At 38.0% G+C, this 21,735-nt stretch overlaps 1 protein-coding gene across 1 annotated transcript in view; it reads right to left on the reverse strand.

The window, feature by feature from the left end:
* The window catches only part of LOC126237063 (piwi-like protein Ago3), a 214,726-nt gene that overhangs the window by 21,645 nt on the left and 171,346 nt on the right, over positions 1-21,735 (reverse strand). Inside the window, exons 15-17 of the mRNA XM_049946849.1 lie at positions 16,010-16,198; positions 5,390-5,494; positions 2,297-2,437 (exon numbers count right to left, since the gene is read on the reverse strand). Coding sequence (XP_049802806.1) covers positions 2,297-2,437; positions 5,390-5,494; positions 16,010-16,198 — 435 coding nt within the window. The remainder of the gene's footprint in view (positions 1-2,296; positions 2,438-5,389; positions 5,495-16,009; positions 16,199-21,735) is intronic.

Consider the following 21,735-nt stretch of genomic DNA (forward strand, 5'->3'; position numbering starts at 1 on the left):
AGAACCTCCCACAGAAGAACCCCAAAAGTGCCCCACTTGTGACAGGATACTTTCCGGGACTGGACCAGACTCTGAATGTGGCTCTCCAGCAGGGATACAACTTCCTCACATCCTGCCCTGAAATGAGATCCATCCTTCATGAAATCCTCCCCACTCCACCAAGAGTGTCTTTCCGCCGTCCACCTAACCTTCGTAACCTCTTAGTTCATCCCTATGAAATCCCCAAACCACCTTCCCTACCCTCTGGCTCCTACCCTTGTAACCGCCCCCGGTGTAAAACCTGTCCCATGCACCCTCCCACCACCACCCACTCCAGTCCTGTAACCCGGAAGGTTTACACGATCAAAGACAAAACCACGTGTGAAAGCACCCACGTGATTTACCACCTGACCTGCCTACACTGTGAAGCTTTCTATGTGGGAATGACCAGCAAAACACTATCCATTCGCATGAATGGACACAGGCAGACAGTGTTTGTTGGTAATGAGGATCACCCTGTGGCTAAACATGCCTTGGTGCACGGCCAGCACATCTTGGCACAGTGTTACACCATCCGGGTTATCTGGATACTTCCCACTAACACCAACCTGTCAGAACTCCGGAGATGGGAACTTGCCCTTCAGTATATCCTCTCTTCTCATTACCCACCAGGCCTCAACCTCCGCTAATTTCAACTTGCCACCTCACCTGTCATTCAGCAACATCTTTGCCTCTGTACTTCCGCCTCGACTGACATCTCTGCCCAAACTCTTTGTCTTTAAATATGTCTGCTTGTGTGTGTGTGTGTGTGTGTGTGTGTGTGTGTGTGTCTGTGTCTGTGTGTGTGTGTGTGTCTGTGTCTGTGTGTGTGTGCGCGCGCGCGCGAGTGTATACCTGTCCCTTTTTCCGCCTAAGGTAAGTCTTTCCGCTCCCGGGATTGGAATGACTCCTTATCCTCTCCCTTAAAACCCACATCCTTTCATCTTTCCCTCTCCTTCCCTCTTTCCTGATGAAGCAACCATTGGTTGCGAAAGCTAGAATTTTGTGTGTATGTTTGTGTGTATCAACCTGGCAGCGCTTTCGTTTGTTAAGTCACATCATCTTTGTTTTTAGATATAATAATAATAATAATAATAATAATAACATTTATTTTGAGCCAATTGTGAGAATCATTACTAAGCTTGGGATGAAAAAAAGGTTTTAAAGTGATTTATGTTGCTTTGCATTTGAGAGGACTGAATTTGTGAAAGTATTACCACATTTTATGTACTTGATAAGTGAATTTTAGATGAGGGCAAGACTGTAAGGTGCAGTTTGTGCTAGGGGAACCTGAGTGAGGTTCAATCTCTAATGCCTGGTGGCACTTAATTTTCTGTTGCACATGAATTCATGAGTGGAAAGATGACAGATGGAAGCCAAGAACTTAAAGGTGCTTGTTAAGTGTGAATATGGGATAGCCATCAAGTGCCACGCAGACCTGTAAGAGTCGAGAGACTCTTGTGCTGAAATGAAGGAGATGGACTGCTATGGAAATGGAGATTCCACAAACCAATGATGTTAATGTAATCTTTCCGTTCTAATATTGAACTGTACATGTACGCAACTGTTTCTGTACTTCAGGGATTTGCTTATGTACTAGTTTAATAAGAATATGATGAGGAGCTGTAGATGGGTATGCTCAATTCTGTTATTGTAAACTACCAATCAGATTTCAATTTATCATTGAATTAAATTTTCAGCAGACAACTAATTAACATTTTTGCATGTTCTGGTTGTTAGTTTAAGGTTTGCACTGACTTCTTAAAAGGTCTATTTACAATATCCCTCTTCAAAAGTCGGTCGGTGGTGGGTGCATTGAAACAAACTCATTCCACAGCATATGTGGCATTCGTCATTGCTTCTCACAACTCAAAGGCAGTGCCATAGTTCTGACAGTAAGTCACGAGCTCTTGTGGCGCGCGTACGTACGTACGTACGTGTGTGTGTGTGTGTGTGTGTGTGTGTGTGTGTGTGTGTGTGTTTACTGTCACGAGCTCTTGTGGCGCGCGTATGTGTGTGTGTGTGTGTGTGTGTGTGTAAGAGGGGTGAATGATAGGTTAATATGTTTTTTAAATATAGCGAATGAAAAATGATAGGCAAGCACATTGACTTGGAACCCAAGGACAAGTATGCAATGTTGTTTAGCTAGTGATATCAGCTACAAAGGTCATATCACGTAACCACTAAGTAATATTACACACTAAGTGATGAAAAGGTCACCTTTATAGTGATGCCCACTAAGAAGAAATAAAATTATGGAAATTACAATTAACCATACTTGACAAGGGGCTGGTACTCGTACAGTGCCAGGCCAGTTATAATATAGGTGGCACATCTTGTAGGTCATACGCTGGACGTGGTCAGCCTGCATGCTGCTTGTGTCATAGATGACAACGTAATGTGTTGGTGAAACTGTTCCCTGTTAACAATTGTTAATAATTGTAAATAACAGCATAGAACAACAGAAAATTTAAAATAAGTACACTGCTAAGAAATAAATAGTTCTGATCACTAACAAATATAAAATTATTAGAAAAAATGGAATAATTTAATGTTTTCTTTGTAAATTACTCCTTCTCTCCACTCCCCCCAAACAATGAGGAGCAACTGGGGAATGTAGAGGAAAGTTGCAAGACTTGTCAACATTGTGCAAAATGGGTGGTATTGCAGGTATTTACTTTAATCCTGGACCAAACTTTGAATGATAAAGCCCAGCACATTCAAAACCATTAGTCTTATATGCAGCAGGCTAAGGTTTTATATATTCAACAGTTAATTTGCAGAGCTATTAGTACAGCCTTTCTTAAGGAAATAAGGAGCAGCACCAGCTGATTTAATTAATCACAAATTAGTAAGTCCAGCTTAAGTATTACAAACATACTTTATTTACTGGTTTCCCCCTACTTTCCATTTCAGTGTTGAGTCCTGGATACACATAAAGCTTAAACATTATGAGTAGTTTGACAAAATGTGCTGAACTACCAAAACTATTTAAAAAGTCTCTGAGAAGATGTGGAGAAGAGACAACAAAAATCTGATAGAAGAAAAAACTAAATAGCAGCAAGTATACGTAATAAAAATAAACTTTCGTTGTGCAACTGTCACATTCCATCAGTCAAGATCACAGACAGAACACTAACTAGTAACAGAAAGAAAATTGTAAAATCAATGGACTATTTCTAAAAATATTGTTATGGTTCAAGAAGTAAATCACAAACACACTCAGTTACTAATGAAAATAATTACAATCCCAAAGTAATGTCAGATGTGGAGTGTAACAACATTCATTGAATGAACAGAAAGGTATGCAAGAAGGTTTTTCAATAAGAATAGTTAAGACTGGTAGCAAAGTAATGCAAAGAGAAACTAACAAAATTATTTTCAGCATCTCTACTAAAAACAGTTCCCACAATGGAACAATGTGTAATATGTTCCACTTCGAGACGAAGGAAGAAAAAGTACTGGCTCATCATTATTCTCTCTGTAATGTACAAGCTATCCATTAAAACCGTAATCCATTAAAACCGTAATAATAAAAAGCATTTGTTTTTTTTGGAAGAATATGAACAAATTGGTTTTAGAGGTAGGTGTAGCTCAATGGACTATTTACTAGTTGTGAGCAAAATTATAGAATGAAGTACCAAGCATGAATTAACACTGTGACATTCAAAGACTCTGAGAAAGTCTTTGATTCCATTTAACAAAAACTGTGCTAAACAACCTTTGTGAAACAGAATTTATGTGGAAGAAGTATATATTGCAAAAAAATTCGTATGCTTCATTAACAACAAAACAATCACAATACTTCTTGATACCTTGTGCACTTCTGTTTGCGAAATGTAAGCCAGTAAATTAGCAGGACGTTGTTACTCTGGAAAAAAGCTGCTGCTTCCTCAGATACACTAAATAGTTGCTGTTTAATATTTACAGGAATACATCAGCATGTTTTCAAAGAAAATAGTTACCTAAATATGTAACAATAGCCCAGTTTCCTATATATTGCTACTTATCGTGCAGCTTTACAATGAACAATGCAACCTGCAACACAAATAATAGGATTTTTCTTCTCGAATCCAATTTATCACCTAATTGACAAGAAGAGAGGGCCTCCACAGCCATTTTTAATTTTCTTCTGAAGATGAAACAAGGTGGTGTGCAGGAGGTGCTAAGTGAAAGAAGGGAACTCAGAGAACTTGTTTACCATGTGTTAAAATGTTTTGTGCAAAAACTGTTTCAAACCATACCACAAGTAGGAGGATCCAATGTGACTGGATGTGAGACACTCAAATTTGCATGAAGCAATGAAACACCTTTTTCATTTTTTTTTTTTAATTTTTGAACAATCTATTTACTAACCAAGCATCAACAGGAGAAAATATGTAAAAATGAGGACATGTGCAAGCTTTTGGAGCCAGTGGCTTCTCCTCCTCCTGGCGGGGGTGTTGAAAGGGAAGGAAGAGGATGAAGGAAAAGGACTGGCAAGGTTTAGGAAATCAGCAGAGTTATGCAACAGTTGCCCAGAATGCTGGGTCAGGAGGCTTAGTGGACAGGATGATACTTTCCTTTACATTCCATCTGGTAAGTCTCCCCTCACCCAGGGTTCTGAGTGACTTTACTGCTATTCTCTCCGTTTTATAAACCTTCCCAGGTCTTTTCCTTCATCTACTTCCTTCCCCTTAAACCCTTCTGCAAGGAGGAGGAGCCACTCACTCTGAAAGCTTGCCCATTTCCTTAAATTTTGTGTGCGTTTTCTCTCGCTGCGGTTTGATGAATATAATTTTTTTTTATCTATACAATTAAATTTTTAAAAATCAATTACATTCGTTAAAACATCAAATTAGGAATCAGAATTATGATCATCACGCTCTTCTGAAAATTTGTAATGTTAATGAAAATATAGGATGTTCATTCATTCCACTGCCATTGTTTAAGAACGATACGATGAGAAATATTTTGTATTGTCACTTCTACTGAGATTAATTAAAATAACCATAGATTAATTTCTTTTACTTCGGTGTGTGTGTCGGGGGGGGGGGGGGGGGGGGGGGGGGGATATAGTAAAAACTTTAAAGCGTAAGCGTAAAAACATTGTGAGGCTCTACTTAGGTCTCTTCAAACCATACAGTTCTTTACTTTAAACAGATTCTTAGTATTTGTTTCTAATAACCTCATGGGTAGATGATTTATGAAAAATTTAAATAGTTCCAATGATTGAAGTAATTCTAAAATAAAGAAAACTTGTTGTCAGAGTAAAATATGCTGAACTAAACTAAAATATGCTGAACTGAACCCCTTGTTTAGTGTATCTGTATGTTGACTCTGTCTCAACCATTTAATTAGCTGGACTCCAACAGTTTAAGTGTTGTCTCACCTGTCTCACATTTTGAGAAACTAGGAAGAAGTCAGACCAGTCACGTCGAGTGATAGTGTTGTCCATCACTGTTCCAGGAGGTGGATTGTCCAATGAACCATTTGTCTGTTACGATAAAAGAAGGCACCATTAACACAAACTGAACACCACAAAATGTTAAGTAAATACAACATAATTATACAGGTAAGTGAGAAATACACACTTTAAAAACAATGGACGACTTATACAAAAAACTGGTGAAACAGGAACTATGCTCATTGTATTACTGTTCTCTATAAGTGATATCAGTATCAACACTTTTTTTTACCCATACAGTTCAACTGCAAGAGATAATTTCCATGTAACATTACTTTTCGATAGAATTAGAATGGCATTTTCAGACTGATCTGGACTACTGGACAACAATGGAAACAGCTTCCTATCTGTTTACAAGTACCATGACAGCAAACATTCAGACAGCAATAAATGTTACAAATTTCAATGAATGGAAAAGCTTACTACAGCACGCAGAAATGAGGACTCTGTTTACTAGTAATGTAGACCAATGAGTTACACCAGCCCTACCCAACCAGGTTCAGTACTGCACTCATTCGACACTAAAATGAGGTTTGAGCAGTCATCAGCTCTTAGAGAATTCCCCGCTACTTATCTTAGATATTTTGCCACCTATGCATTTTTAAAGAGGGCACCTTCAAATCAGCAGACTGGGTATGGTCTAAGGAATTACAGCAAGATGACTACTCATTTCCTCTTAAGACTCTGGCATCTGACTAACAAAGAGACTTTATCTAAAATCATGGGCAGCTAGGATTTGCTACATGGGTTACTCCACAGAACTGCTATAGAGTAATATACTACAGAATAGGCTCCTGACTCAACTGAGCAGTGAGCCTATTTCTTTGTTAGAATCATCATCAATCTTCCGACTAATTTGGTGAGACAAGGCATTACTCCCTTTCTTGTGTCTTCATCTTAAGAGTACCAAACATCCTAAATTATTTTTTCAATACATTTCACTATATATCTTTATCTACAGTTTTTGACCTCCAAAGCAGGCTCTGGTACAATGGAACTCATTCCTTAACGTCTTAACATGCATCCTATCGCACAATCTCACTTAATATCGATTTTGGACTATAAGAAACACTTATTTCTTTGAAAAATTGCCTCCAAAATTCAAGTGTGTCTCATAATTGAAATTAATTATAATTCCAGTGTTTGATTTAAAATACCCACCAGTCTTAAAAATGGTGATATATTTGATGCCTAGTGAAACTTGGAAAACCTATCTCTATCTGTCAACACTGGATTCAACTGGCAGCAGCAGTGCACTGATGTGACGAACATGAGTTGTGGGGATTCACAAGCTTGCCCTCCCTCACCACCATCGCAAACCCAGAACACTTTCTAGCCTATGATACATCACTGCAGTCTATGATTCCAGTGAACATGAATTTGAAGCGATTTATGTTATTGGTAACAGTGCAACAATTTTGTTAGTAGTTAGTTTCATAATGGAAAAAAATGCAAGGTATTCACATGATGTGGGCTATAAATTGAAAGTAATAGCACAAGCAGACAAACATGGAAACAGGACAGCTGAGCAGTGTTTCACACTTCCAACAACAGAAAAAACCATTCACGACTGGCAGGCTAGTAAAGTAGAACTGAAAAAAATGAGGATGTCTACAAGTGCAAATAGAGGACTGACTGCAAAATGGCCAAAACTAGAAGATGTATTGAAATTGATTCTAGGACACTATCAAAATGGCACTGGAATTAATACAAAAATATTCAAATACATGCTCATAAGCTAGCACTACAGTCGAACTTAATGAGCTTTAAGAGTGGAGTTGTTGGTGCTACAGGTTTATGAAGCATCATGAACTTAGCATGCGAATCAAGACCAAAGTATCTCTGAAAATGTCACAACATTATGAAAATAATATTTTATTTTCCCATCATTTTATTATTCAACATCAAAAGAAAGTCACTGTGGAACTAGGCCAAATAGCGAATATTTGATATGCCAAGCAAGGGAACTATTGCCATGAAAAGTGCTAAAACTGTAACTATAAAAACAAGTGGACATGAAAAAATGCACTACATGTTATTCTTTCATGTTGTGCTGATGGTACTAAATTTAATCCAATTATCATTTTCAAGCGCAAAACAATGCCAAAATCTTCTGCAATACAGTCAGGCGGTGGTGTTCACGTACGTGATAAGGGTTGGATGAATGAGGCTGGTATGAAATTACAGACTAATAGAGTGTGGGAGAGAAGGAAAGGTGCTTCATTGAAGAAAAGGTCTCTTCTTGTGCTAGATCAGAATACTGTGAAAGAAACTGAGACAGGGAAATACAGGGCTTGCTTTTATTCAAGGACCACTTACTTAACGATTGCAACCTCTTGATGTATCAATAAATAAACCATTTAAAGTGTATATGCACCACGGACCTTGCTGTTGGTGGGAAGGCTCACGTGCCTCAGCGATTCAGATAGCCATACCGCAAGTGCAACCACAACGGAGGGGTATCTGTTGAGAGGCCAGACAAACGTGTGGTTCCTGAAGAGGGGCAGCAGCCTTCTCGGTAGTTTCAGGGGCAAAAGTCTGGAAGATTGACTGATCTGGCCTTGTAACATCAAGCAAAACGGCCTTGCTGTGCCGGTACTGCAAACGGCTGAAAGCAAGGGGAAACTACAGCCGTAATTTTTCCCGAGAACATGCAGCTTTACTGTATGGTTAAATGATGATGGCGTCCTCTTGGGTAAAATATTCCCCCATTTGCATCACCGGGCGGGGACTACTCAGGAGGACGTCATTATCAGGAGAAAGAAAACTGGCCTTCTATGGATCGGAGCATGGAATTTCAGATCCCTTAATTGGGCAGGTAGGTTAGAAAGTTTAAAAAGGGAAATGGATAGGTTAAAGTTAGATATAGTGGGAATTAGTGAAGTTCGGTGGCAGGAGGAACAAAAGACTTCTTGTCAGATGAATACAGGGTTATAAATACAAAAGCAAATAGGGGTAATGCAGAAGTAGATTTAATAATGAATAGGAAAATAGGAATGTGGGTAAGCTAATACAAACACAATAGTGAACACATTATTGTGGCAAAGATAGATATGAAGCCCATGACTACCACAGTAGTACAAGTTTACATGCCAACTAGCTCCGCAGATGACGAAAAGATTGATGAAATGTATGATGAGATAAAAGAAATTATTCAGATAGTGAAGGGAGACAAAAATTTAATAGTCATGGGTGAATGGAACTCGATAGTAGGAAAACAAAGAGAAGGAAACATAGTAGGTGAATATGGAATGGGAGTAAGGTATAAAAGAGGAAGCCACCTGATAGAATTTTGCACAGAGCATAACTTAATCATAGCTAACATTTGGTTCAAGAATCATGAAAGAAGGTTGTATACATGGAAGAAGCCTGGAGATACTGGAATGTCTCAGACAGATTATATAATGGTAAGACAGAGATTCAGGAACCAGGTTTTAAATTGTAAGACATTTCCAGGGGCAGATGTGGACTCTGACCACAATCTATTGGTTATGAACTGCAGATTAAAACAACAGAAACTGCAAAAAGGTGGGTTTTTAAGATGGGACCTGGATAAACTGAAAGAACCAGAGGTTGTACAGAGCTTCAGGGAGAGCATTAGGGAATGACTGACAAGAATGGGGGAAAGAAATACAGTAGGAGAAGAATGGGCAGCTTTGAGAGACGAAATAGTGAAGGTAGCAGAAGATCAAGTAGATAAAAAGATGAGGACTAATAGAAATCTTTGGGTAACATAAGAGATATTGAATTTAATTGGTGAAAGGAGAAAATATAAAAACGCAGTAAGTGAAGCAGGCAAAAAGGAATACAAACGTCTCAAAAAATGAGATCAACAGGAAGTGCAAAATGGCTAAGCAGGGATGGCTTGAGGACAAATGTAAGGATGTAGAGGCACATATCACTAGGGGTAAGATAGATACTGCCTACAGGAAAATTAAAGAGACCTTTGGACGAAAGAGGACCACCTGCGTGAATATCAAGAGCTCAGATGGAAACCTAGTTCTAAGCAAAGAAGGGAAAGCAAAAAGGTGGAAGGGGTATATAGAGGGTATACAGAAGGGCGATGTTCTTGAGGAAAATATTATAGGAATGGAAGAGAATGTAGATGAAGATGAAATAGGAGATATGATACTGCATGAAGTGTTTGACAGAGCACTGAAAGACCTGAGTCGAAACAAGGCCCCGGGAGTAGACAACATACCATTACAACTACTGACAGCCTTGGGAGAGCCAGGCGTAACAAAACTCTACCATCTAGTGAGCAAGATGTATGAGACAGGCAAAATACCCTCAGACTTCAAGAAGAATATAATAATTCCAATCCCAAAGAAATCAGGTGTTGACAGATGTGAAAATTACCGAACTATCAGTTTAATAATCCACGGCTGCAAAATACTAACACAAATTCTTTACAGACAAATGGAAAAACTGGTAGAAGTCGAACTCGGGAAATATAAGTTTGGATTCTGTAGAAATGTTGGAACACGTGAGGCAATACTGACCCTACAACTTATCTTAGAAAATAGATTAAGGAAAGGCATATCTACGTATCTAGCATTTGTAGACTTAGAGAAAGCTTTTGACAATGTTGACTGGAATACTCACTTTCAAATTCTGAAGGCGGCAGGGGTAAAATACAGGGAGCAAAAGGCTATTTACAATTTGTACAGAAACCAGATGGCAGTTACGAAGAGTCGAGGGGCATGAAAGGGAAGCAGTGGTTGGGAAGGGACTGAGACAGGGTTGTAGCCTACCCCCCGTTGTTATTCAATTTGTATATTGAGCAAGCAGTAAAGAAAACAAAAGAAAAATTCGGAGTAGGTATTAAAATCCATGGAGAAGAAATAAAAATGTTGAGGTTCGCCGATGACATTGTAATTCTGTCAGAGACAGCAAAGGACTTGGAACAGCAGTTCAACGGAATGGACAGTGTCTTGAAAGGAGGATATAAGATGAACATCAACAAAAGGAAAACGAGGATAACGGAATGTAGTCGAATTAAGTCGGGTGATGCTGAGGGAATTAGATTAGAAAATGAGACACTTAAAGTAGTAAAGGAGTTTTGCTATTTGGGGAGCAAAATAACTGATGATGGTCGAAGTAGAGAGCATATAAAATGCAGACTGGCAATGGCAAGGAAAGCGTTTCTGAAGAAGAGAAATTTGTTAACAGCGAGTATAGATTTAAGTGTCAGGAAGTCGTTTATGAAAGTATTTGTATGGAGTGTAGCCATGTATGGAAGTGAAACATGGACGATAAATAGTTTGGACAAGAAGAGAATAGAAGCTTTCGAAATGTGGTGCTACAGAAGAATGCTCAAGATTAGATGGGTAGATCACATAACTAATGAGGAGGTATTGAATCGAATTGGGGAGAAGAGGAGTTTGTGGCACAACTTGACAAGAAGAAAGGACCAGTTGGTAGGACATGTTCTGAGGCATCAAGGGATCACTGAATTAGCATTGGAGGGCAGCATGAAGGGTAAAAATCATAGAGGGAGACCAAGAGATGAATACACTAAACTGATTCAGAAGGTTTTGGTTTGAAGTAGGTACTGGGAGATTAAGAACCTTGCACGGGATAGAGTAGCATGGAGAGCTGCATCAAACCAATCTCTGGACTGAAGACCACAACAACAACAACAACAACAACAACAAATTTCACAACATGAGAGAGGAATGGAGCAAATGGATGATGGATGAAACCAAACATGAATTCACACCGAAGGGAGCTTTAAAATAACCTACAATCAAACAAGTGAGATAGTAGATAAAACAGTCGTGGTCTAGAGAGAGAGAGAGCTCCACATAGAGTCTCCGAAATATTTTCTTTTGATCAAAGTTTATGATGATACCAGCAGACTTCTATTAGCTAGGAATGCCCTCTTTACTTGTGTTAGTCTGCTTCTTGTATGGTCTTTGCTTGACTTTGTCAAGCATTATTTTGTTCCCAATATAACATAATTCCTTCATCTTCTGTACTTCATCACAATTTCATTAAGTTTGCTGATAATCTCACTTCTGTTTCTTTATGAGGCTTCTGACCAGCCTTTTCATCTTGTAGCACTTGTAACCTACATCCTCCATTATTTGCTGGATGTATTCCAATCTCTGTCTTCCTCTACAATTGTTATCATCTACAGCTTCCTCTAATACCATGGAAGCTATTCCTTATGTCTTAACAGATGTCCTATCATCCTGTACCTCCTCCTTGTTAGTGTTTTCCATATATTCCTTTCCTCTTTGATTCTGTGGAGAACCACCTCATTTCTTACCTTATCAGTCCCCTAATTTTTAAACATCCTCCTATAGCACCACATCTCAAATGCTTCTATTTTCTTCTGTTCCAGTTCTCCCACCATAACGTGTCACTGCCATACAATGCTGTGCTGGTGCTGCAAATGTGCATTCTCAGTGCTGTCGGCATTTTATGTTGTCCTTGCTCCATTCGTCATGGTTTATTTTGCTAAGTAGGTAGCAGAATTCCTTAACTTCATTTACTTCATAATGACTGATTATGATAAATTTCTCACATTCTTATTTCTGCTACTTCTCATTACTTTTGTTTTTTCTTCATTTACTCTAAATCCATATTCTGTACAAATTAGACTGTTCATTCCATTCAACAGGTCCTGCAATTCTTCTTCACCTTCACAGACAATAACGATGTCATCAGCGAATCTTAACATTGGTATCGTTTCACCTTTAATTTTAATCACACTCTTGAACTTTTCTTTTCTTTCCATAATTGCTTTATTGCTACACAGATTGAACAGCAGGCGCGAAAGACTACCCCTACCTTACACCCTTTTTAATCTATGCATTTCGTTCTTTGTCTTCCATTCTTACTGTTCCCCCCGTCTTTCCCTATAATGTGTGCTCATTAACCCCTTCCATTTCAACAGTGAGTGGCACACATTATGAATTTTGCTTTTCAATCTGATGTAGAGCCTAGTTCGACAGTTTTTCGCAGTTATTACATTCAAGTTAGTAGGCGTGAAATGGTTAGTTCTTGATGTGTAGTCCTTTCTTAGGAACAGATTGTAGAGCCTTTAGAGGAATGTCTAAGAGAAAAAGAGGATGATTTGGATGATGACAGTGATTCATTTGTGGAAACAGTCCACCACGAGAAGCTTCAAAAATTAGCATACAATGAGAAGTTTTGTACTGTAATGCTTATGGAAACATACTTGAATTACGTGCACTTTTTGTTTTAATGTATACTGTAATTGTTGGTCAGTGGCCTCACTGTTTCCACAAAGAGAGACTTCCAATTCTTTGCGGCATGCTCCCCACCCTAGCAGTGGCAATTTAAATAAGAGCGCACAGAGATGCCCTGTGTCTGCATTCATTTCCATTCATCACATTTGTAGTTGTCCCACACTTTCACTGAGGATAGCAATGTCATCAGTGAATTGTATCACTGATATCCTTTCACACTGAACTTTAATTCCAGTCTTCAAACTTTCTTCTACTTCAGTCATAGCTTCTCCCCTGCAGAGGTTCAGCAGTAGGGGAGAATGGCTGCATACTTACCTTCTTGTTGTGATAAACAACCTGGAATTCTCACCGGAAGAGAGAGATGATCAATGGCTTATCAAAATACCTATGCAAATGACGGGTATGATAGGTGTATCCAAGGTGATAGGGGTCCCCTAAATGAAAGGGGTAATGGTAATGTTCATGGTTTCACATGACAAAGGAGGCTCACAGTGCTGTGGTGTATCAACTGTCATGATGCCACCTCTCATAAGAGTAATGCTACACTAATAACCAGGATTGGCCTAAGCAAGTAGATGAATACATGAGAGTACCCAAACAACGAGTCAAAAGTTTCATGGGGGGGGGGGGGGATGGGTCAGTGAGGGTATAGCATCTAACGTGTGCAGTTTATATACTGCCTACATGAACACAAGTTTGACAAACAATTGGTTTGTTTATGATATAGTGATTTGTGATGCAACAGCAGAGCATGCTCATTTTGTGGTGCCTGGGTTGGTGATGTATTCCATTTAAGGGTACAGATTTTTTTGTGGGGGTACGACACAGTGCTTGACTTCTCTAGAGGATGGTTTATAAAATGTACACAGGAGACCATGAGGTATTGAGAATGGGCCTTTATACAACACCGACAGAGTAACCTCTGTAGATATGATTCCTAGCTGAATAAAGATTCTGGCTTAAAGCTTCAGAACGGCACCAAATTGAAGTGCATGTTATTTAGATATATCAATGTTTCTGAAGAAAAACTTTAATTTGTTAAAAAATTCTTTGAAAATTACAACTCAGACTACTAATTTCGTGTTCATGTTTGTGCCCCTCTGTTATACCATTGGGCAGGCAATCAGCTCTTCCACTATTTAATCATATACTGTGCCATGCTATAGAAATGAATATTACAGCACATGCTTATCTATGTGGTGTTTACCTTACCACAGTGTGTAAGAGAGAAGGCGAATAAACTTTGTATAGCTGGGCAGAAGTTGCCAAAGATGACACAGCTGACTGCATGACTTGCATATTAATGTGGAACTCTTGCAGATGCACACAGCTTGCAGAACTTTAGTGTGTGCAGGCTTGATGCTCTCCTTCTACGTCTCAAGCTGCATTATCATGTAGCTAACTGCCATGTTTCTTTAGCCACTTGAAGGGGCCATTAACTTTAATCTCAATCAGTGATTGATTGCCTTTGTGGAAACAAGTGAGACTGAACCACATGGATGACAATTGACAAGGAATGACAACCACTCAACTGGCTTCGACAAACAAATGCTGTGCTCTAATGTATATGCTTTTCTGTGTTCCCTGTCTAACATCAGAAGTTAAACGTTTATGATTCATTTATGTTGTGTACACTTAACAAATGTGAGTGGGCCTTATGGTTTATGTTAATGTATGTTCCTGTGTCATTTTATCATGTTTTGTTTGTTCATCTTCCTAGGTGAATGTGTAACATAACAGTAGAGTGATATATTTGACATAGGTGTATGTCAGGAACAGTCCAACACCAGATCAGCAGCAACTGAGTAGTGACATATTTTATTTTTATATCTGCAATTTTATTTTAGTTTCTTCATAAGATGGAGATTGTACACTGCATTTTGGCTGGGGAAGTTCGTCAAAAGATTTAACAGATACTGAAAAGAAAAAGTTATTGTTTGGTTTACACATCAACAGAAAATACAGTTGTCCCAGTCGATATTTTGTGTGTGTGTGTGTGTGTGTGTGTGTGTGTGTGGTGTGTGAAGTACAAATGTAAATGTACATCTAGTTGTGCGAAGTTTGATCAGCCAATGTTGTATGAATCCCAGCACGGCAAAGACTTTTCAATTTGAAACATTTCAATGGCTACTTATAGCCAGTTGCCTATTTGGCTTCAAACACTTGAGGGGGTACTGTGGTATCATAGATCAATATCAGCCCCACTGCCGTCTCACAGGTGACAATGAAAATGCACATATCCAAAAGACACCAATAGCAGTCACACAAGGACCCAGCAGATTCAATGACGTGCGCCCGCTGAGCCACGCCTTCTGCTGCTGCTACAGGATCTTCGGCGGCAGTTGCACAGCCAATCTCAGTCCCAGTCGTCGACAGCCCTCATTCAGCTTTTGACAGTTCACTCCTACGTTAATAGTTGGAGCCTCATCTGCATGATGCACTTTAGTTTGCTTTTTGTAATACTTGGATTTTATTGCTGTTTGTTTCTTCCCAATGTTTGGAGAAAGACAAGTTAAGTAGAAGTCCTGTTTATTGTATTTATGTGCTCACTAATCATTTCTGCTCCAGTCCAGTTTCCCTATGGTGACAGCTGCTGCATCATTCTGCAGTACACAACAGGTCCCACGTCATAAACCAGGGCCGCTGCATTAGTAGCCAGTGACCCTGACCAATACACCTAGGAAGCAGTTGACAGTAATTAGTTGACTGCCAAGAACTTCTCAAACTGCCATTCTCAATATTTTCTTGAGTCCTAACTGTATGTTGTGGCCAGAGGTGGAGAAAACCCTTTCTTGAATTACTACCTGCACCAAAAACATTCATTAATTTTGCACAACTGTGGAATCTGAAATTCACGAGGCAGATAGTCAGACATTTTATATAGAAACAGTGCAAAAATCTAAATTTGAATTAAGAGTTAGGTAAAAGAACATCCTGCAACTAATCTGATCTTAAAATCTAAAGTATTGGACAACTGATATGGTCTACGCTCAACCAAACTACAAGTAAAGAAAAAGTTACAGACAGTTTTCTGTAAGAACTTGAAATGTGTACTTATTGACAACCATAGCGCTATTTTGTATCAAATATTGACACCTTTGGGTTCATTCTCTGATAAAAATACTCAAAACATAAAGACATGCTCCAATGCATGGGCATCTTGCTGTTTGATGTAAGAGTGCAGATGCACAGTGAGTCCACATATGAAAATATTTCAGGACTAAAATTATTCTTTAAGTAATAGAAAACACTTGTAATAAGCTATGTGACTTTGGATTACAGTGCTGCAATACTTCATTACTGATATTTAAAATATTACTAGTACCTGTGCAAAAATTCGAGTATTTATCCTCTTCTGACAGACAACAAACGTCAATTTTGGGCTGTAAGATGGATTGATATTTGGAAAACAACTTATGAATTGTGGCACTTCATAATCTCGACACACAGATAACTGCCCATCACCTATGCCATCCCGATAGATTATTATCCTATCAGGAAACCTGTGATTCACCTGAAACAATATAAATATTGTAGTTGCACAAATTAACTACACTTACTCTACGTTTTACTTAAATGAAATCTGATAGTACATTAAGTCACAGTTATCACCAACGATACACTAATAATGGAATCAATGAACAGTGTTGCAGTAGCAGTAGATGATACAACGCACCAACGGACATTGTGGCAACCCACCAGACAGCTGAGGTTGCCACTTTCATTACTGCAGATGCTGACAACTGGAAGCGTGGTTGAGCTTGCACATGCACAAAATACACAGAGCACAGAAAAATTATCCAATGCGGGTAGCCAATTCAGTCGCCAACAGCTCACTTGAAGACACCAAGTACGCATCCAAATGAAATAGTGTGTTTAATAGTAAACAATGACTGACTGCAAACCAGAACGTCAAGGAGTTCAAGGTATGTCTATGACAGAATGCGTTGAGTTACAGTTCATAACTAGATTTGTATTTTAGTATATCTACATGCTGTCCTTTAACAGCTGAGTTCACACACCAGAAATTAATTTTTAGTTTATGAACAGAAGTAAGAGTGTGACACAGAAGTGAAGCGAAAGAGTGACGACACAGATGTAAGAGTGTGATGACATAGACGCAAGAGTGTGGCATTTCTGCACTGTTTAAGTGGTAAATATCTATGGCATGGAGGGAATACGCCAGAAGCTTTAATAAGTTCAGCTTTGCCAACTGTCAATTATTCGCAGATGTCTACAGAACAGTCATGGATAAGCAGCACATTCTGATAGCACATTTTTTTTGTGGATCTCTGCATAAAAGTCCACATGAGAATACTAAAAAAATGTAAGTAATGAGCGTATGTTAATTGATTTTTTCTTTCCAAAAATTGCAATGACACAAAATGTAAATATGGCTGAAGTTGGTGATTTTAAAAGTTCTTAACAGTGTTTTTTCCCAAATTCAGATTCTAATTAAAATATGAGTCCACTTGCTTAACTTGTTTTCATGATTTAAATTTACCATGATTTTGTTATAGGATTCAGTGCACTCAAATGAATAGTCTACCCCGTACTTAAAATATTATTATTATTATTATTATTTCTTTACTTTCTCAGACGTTAAGTCTGGTTAAAAATGATCAAGTATCATTTCCTTTTAACTGTACGGTATGTGTCATATTGCATTTAGGAACTTTCGGGTAATTGAACATGTATCAATAATTACTGATTTCTGTAGTTGTATATATAAGTTTGGATGTAGCTGTATTGCGTTGATGTACTGGTGGATAATGTGTGGTATGACTCCTGTAGTTGATAGTATAATTGGTATAATGTCAACTTTATCCTGATGCCACATGTCCTTGACTTCCTCAGCCAGTTAGATGTATTTTTCAATTTTTTCTCCTGTTTTCTTTTGTGTATTTGTTGTATTGGGTATGGGTATTTCGATTAGTTGTGTTAATTTCTTCTTTTTATTGGTGAGTATGATGTCAGGTTTGTTATGTGGTGGTGTTTTATCTGTTATAATGGTTCTGTTCCAGTATAATTTGTAGTCATCATTCTCCAGTAAATTTTGTGGTGCATACTTGTATGTGGGAACGTGTTGTTTTATAAGTTTATATTGTAAGGCAAGCTGTTGATGTATTATTTTTGCTACATTGTCATGTCTTCTGGGGTATTCTGTATTTGCTAGTATTGTACATCCGCTTGTTATGTGATCTACTGTTTCTATTTGTTGTTTGCAAAGTCTGCATTTATCTGTTGTGGTATTGGGGTCTTTAATAATATGCTTGCTGTAATATCTGGTGTTTATTGTTTGATCCTGTATTGCAATCATGAATCCTTCCGTCTCACTGTATATAATGCCTTTTCTTAGCCATGTGTTGGATGTGTCTTGATCGATTTGTGGCTGTGTTAGATGATACGGGTGCTTGCCATGTAGTGTTTTCTTTTTACAATTTACTTTCTTCATATCTGTTGATGTTATGTGATCTAAAGGGTTGTAGAAGTGGTTATGAAATTGCAGTGGTGTAGCCGATGTATTTATATGAGTGATTGCTTTGTGTATTTGGCTAGTTTCTGCACGTTCTAGAAAGAATTTTATTAAACTGTCTACCTGTCCATAATGTAGGTTTTTTATGTCGATGAATCCCCTTCCTCCTTCCTTTCTGCTTAATGTGAATCTTTCTGTTGCTGAATGTATGTGATGTATTCTATATTTGTGGCATTGTGAACGTGTAAGTGTATTTAGTGTTTCTAGGTCTGTGTTACTCCATTTCACTACTCCAAATGAGTAGGTCAATATTGGTATAGCATAAGTATTTATAGCTTTTGTCTTGTTTCTTGCTGTCAATTCTGTTTTCAGTATTTTTGTTAGTCTTTGTCTATATTTTTCGTTTAGTTCTTCTTTAATATTTGTATTATCTATTCCTATTTTTTTGTCTGTATCCTAGATATTTATAGGCATCTGTTTCTTCCATTGCTTCTATGCAGTCGCTGTGGTTATCCATTATGTAATCTTCTTGTTTAGTGTGTTTTCCCTTAACTATGCTATTTTTCTTACATTTGTCTGTTCCAAAAGCCATATTTGTATCATTGCTGAATACTTCTGTTATCTTTAGTAATTGGTTGAGTTGTTGATTTGTTGCTGCCAGTAGTTTTAGATCATCCATGTACAGCAAATGTGTGATTTTGTGTTGGTATGTTCCAGTAATATTGTATCCATAATTTGTATTATTTAGCATGTTGGATAGTGGGTTCAGGGCAAGGCAGAACCAGAAAGGACTTAATGAGTCTCCTTTGTATATTCCACGCTTAATCTGTATTGGCTGTGATGTGATGATATTTGAATTTATTTGGATATTAAGTGTGGTTTTCCAATTTTTCATTACTATGTTTAGGAACTGTATCAATTTAGGATCTACTTTGTATATTTCCAATATCTGTAGTAACCATGAGTGGGGTACACTATCAAAAGCTTTTTGGTAATCAATGTATGCGTAGTGTAGCAACCTTTGTTTAGTTTTAGCTTGATATGTCACCTCTGCATCTATTATCAGCTGCTCTTTACACCCTCGTGCTCCTTTGCAACAGCCTGTTTGTTCTTCATTTATAATTTTGTTCTGTGTTGTATGTGTCAATAATTTCTGTGTAATGACTGAAGTTAATATTTTGTATATTGTTGGTAGGCATGTTATGGGGCGACATTTAGCTGGGTTTGCTGTTTCTGCTTGATCTTTAGGTTTCAGATAAGTTATTCCATGTGTAAGTGTATCAGGGAATGTGTATGGGTCTGCAATGTAACTGTTCAATAATTTAGTTAGATGTGAATGTGTTGAGGTGAACTTCTTTAGCCAGAAATTTGCTATTTTATCTTTTCCAGGGGCTTTCCAATTGTGAGTAGAATTAATTGCTTGGGTAACTTCATGTTGCAAAATTTTTACTTCAGGCATTTGTAGTATCAACTTGTATGTGCCTGTTTCTGCTTGTATCCACCGTGCATGCCTGTTATGTTGTACCGGGTTTGACCATATGTTGCTCCAGAAGTGTTCCATTTCTGTTATGTTTGGTGGATTGTCTATTTTAATGTGTGTGTTATTTATTGTCTGGTAAAATTTCTTTTGGTTTGTGTTGAATGTTTGGTTTTGTTTCCTTCTATTTTCACTTTTTTTGTATCTTCTAAGTCGTTTGGCCAATGCTTGTAATTTCTGCTTCTTTTCATCTAATTGCTCTATCGCTTCTTGTTGTGAGAATTTACCTAACCTTTTTCGTTTTTTTTCCGACATTTCATTTCTTATAAATTGTGTTAGCTGTCCAATGTCTTTTCTCAGTTTTTCTATTCTGATCTGTAGCCTGTGTTGCCACGCTGGCTTTGTGGGTTTCTTCTGTGTGTTGGTTGGTTCTGATCTCTGCCTAGTGTGTATATTTAGAGTAGTGAGTGCTCCTATATAAACCAGTAGTTGTAACTCTTCAATAGTTGTGTTTTCATTTATTTTGTTGTGTATGATTGTGTTGATAGTTTTTATTGTTGTTTCGACTTGTGGGTTATTTGGCGGTCTATGCAAGAATGGTCTAATGTCTGTATTTTTGTCTTTGTATTCTATATATGCCAGCTGAAATTTTTCTTCTATATCTAACATTTGTGTCACTTCGTGTTCTATTTGTACTTGTTCTGGTGGCTGTCTTAAGATTTCGTTTTCCTCTGATTGTTTAATTGATGCGTGTTGCTCTTTGTTTGTTTGCTCTGGGATGTTTGAGTCCATTACTGTATTTTCTTCTTCTTCTGATTGCACATTATTTTGTTCCAGTATTTGTTGTACTTGTTGTTTGATGTTTTCGAATTCTGACTGGGGTATCCTGTTATTTTTTATTATTACACGGATCTGATCAGCTAGTCGTCGTGCTGTTAAAAATTTTAATTCTGGGTATCTGGTAATAAATGTCGTGTATACTTGTGATCTGTATCCAGTTGTGTTGGTTCCTAGCTTTGTTGCTTGGTAATAACAGAACATGAGGTGTCGATTAACTTCATCTGACCATCTCATCCTCTGTCTTTGTTTTCCTTCTAGGGTGGTTGCAGGAAGCATATCCTGCAAAACACCTCTATTTGGATTTAAATCAGTTTCCAGTTGGCTAGCAATGTTGTTACCACTGTGGGCGGGCATAGGGTTCAAGCGTCGTCCCCGACCATGACGGCACTTGTCCGAGGCTTCTTTAGTTCTGTCCTGAACCAAGTAATCACACTAAAAGGGGGGTTAGCCCTATTAGTGGTTTGTTCTTTTCGTCGCCTTTTACGACTGGCAGAACATACCGAAGGCCTATTCTTTTCCCGGGCCTCCACGGGGTTTATTATTATTATTATTATTATTATTATTATTATTATTATTAAAGATATGGATAATTTCATGAAAACTAATCCATAACTTAAAGTTCTTGACCGAATCCTCAGTTTTTCGAAGAAAAATATAAACAATATTTTGAGGCCAGGGCAAGCTATCATCAGGCATTACAATAGGCTGATGGCAGGAAACTACAGTAGCTTCCCTCTATACCTTCGGATGTCCCACACTCCTTCCACGGAGAAGTGAGAGACCAAAGTTTCTGTACTAGGCTTGTGCCTTAGTGGTATCTTTGTTCTCTGTCAATTTGTCAAACACCCCCAGCATTCCAATGTCCATATCACTGTTTGACCTTGGCTTTATAATTCTTAGATTCTGTTTCTTAAGATTCAGACAAAATAAATTATTGGAAATAATATTTCTGTTGTTGCTTTTCCATCCAGAGTTGCACAGAAAAGCAGTAAAATAACAGAGCAAAAATCATAGGTGAACACGTAGAGATACAGCTGTTTATCCGGTAGTGAATGGCCCCTTCGATCATGATGTACTAACAGTCATATTTATAAACTTACTTATCACAATTAAGTGCTATCACAGGAAAAAAAGTGTGATTAATGAACACACATCAGATTTCTAGGTGTGAAAAAATTTACTTGGTGTGTAAAACATTATGGGTGTTAATTCCAAGTTTAATTTACTTGTAGTTGGTTTTATTAATCTTTAACAGCTG

This window comes from Schistocerca nitens, chromosome 2 (genome assembly GCF_023898315.1).
Source record: "Schistocerca nitens isolate TAMUIC-IGC-003100 chromosome 2, iqSchNite1.1, whole genome shotgun sequence".
Lineage (NCBI taxonomy): Eukaryota > Metazoa > Arthropoda > Insecta > Orthoptera > Acrididae > Schistocerca > Schistocerca nitens.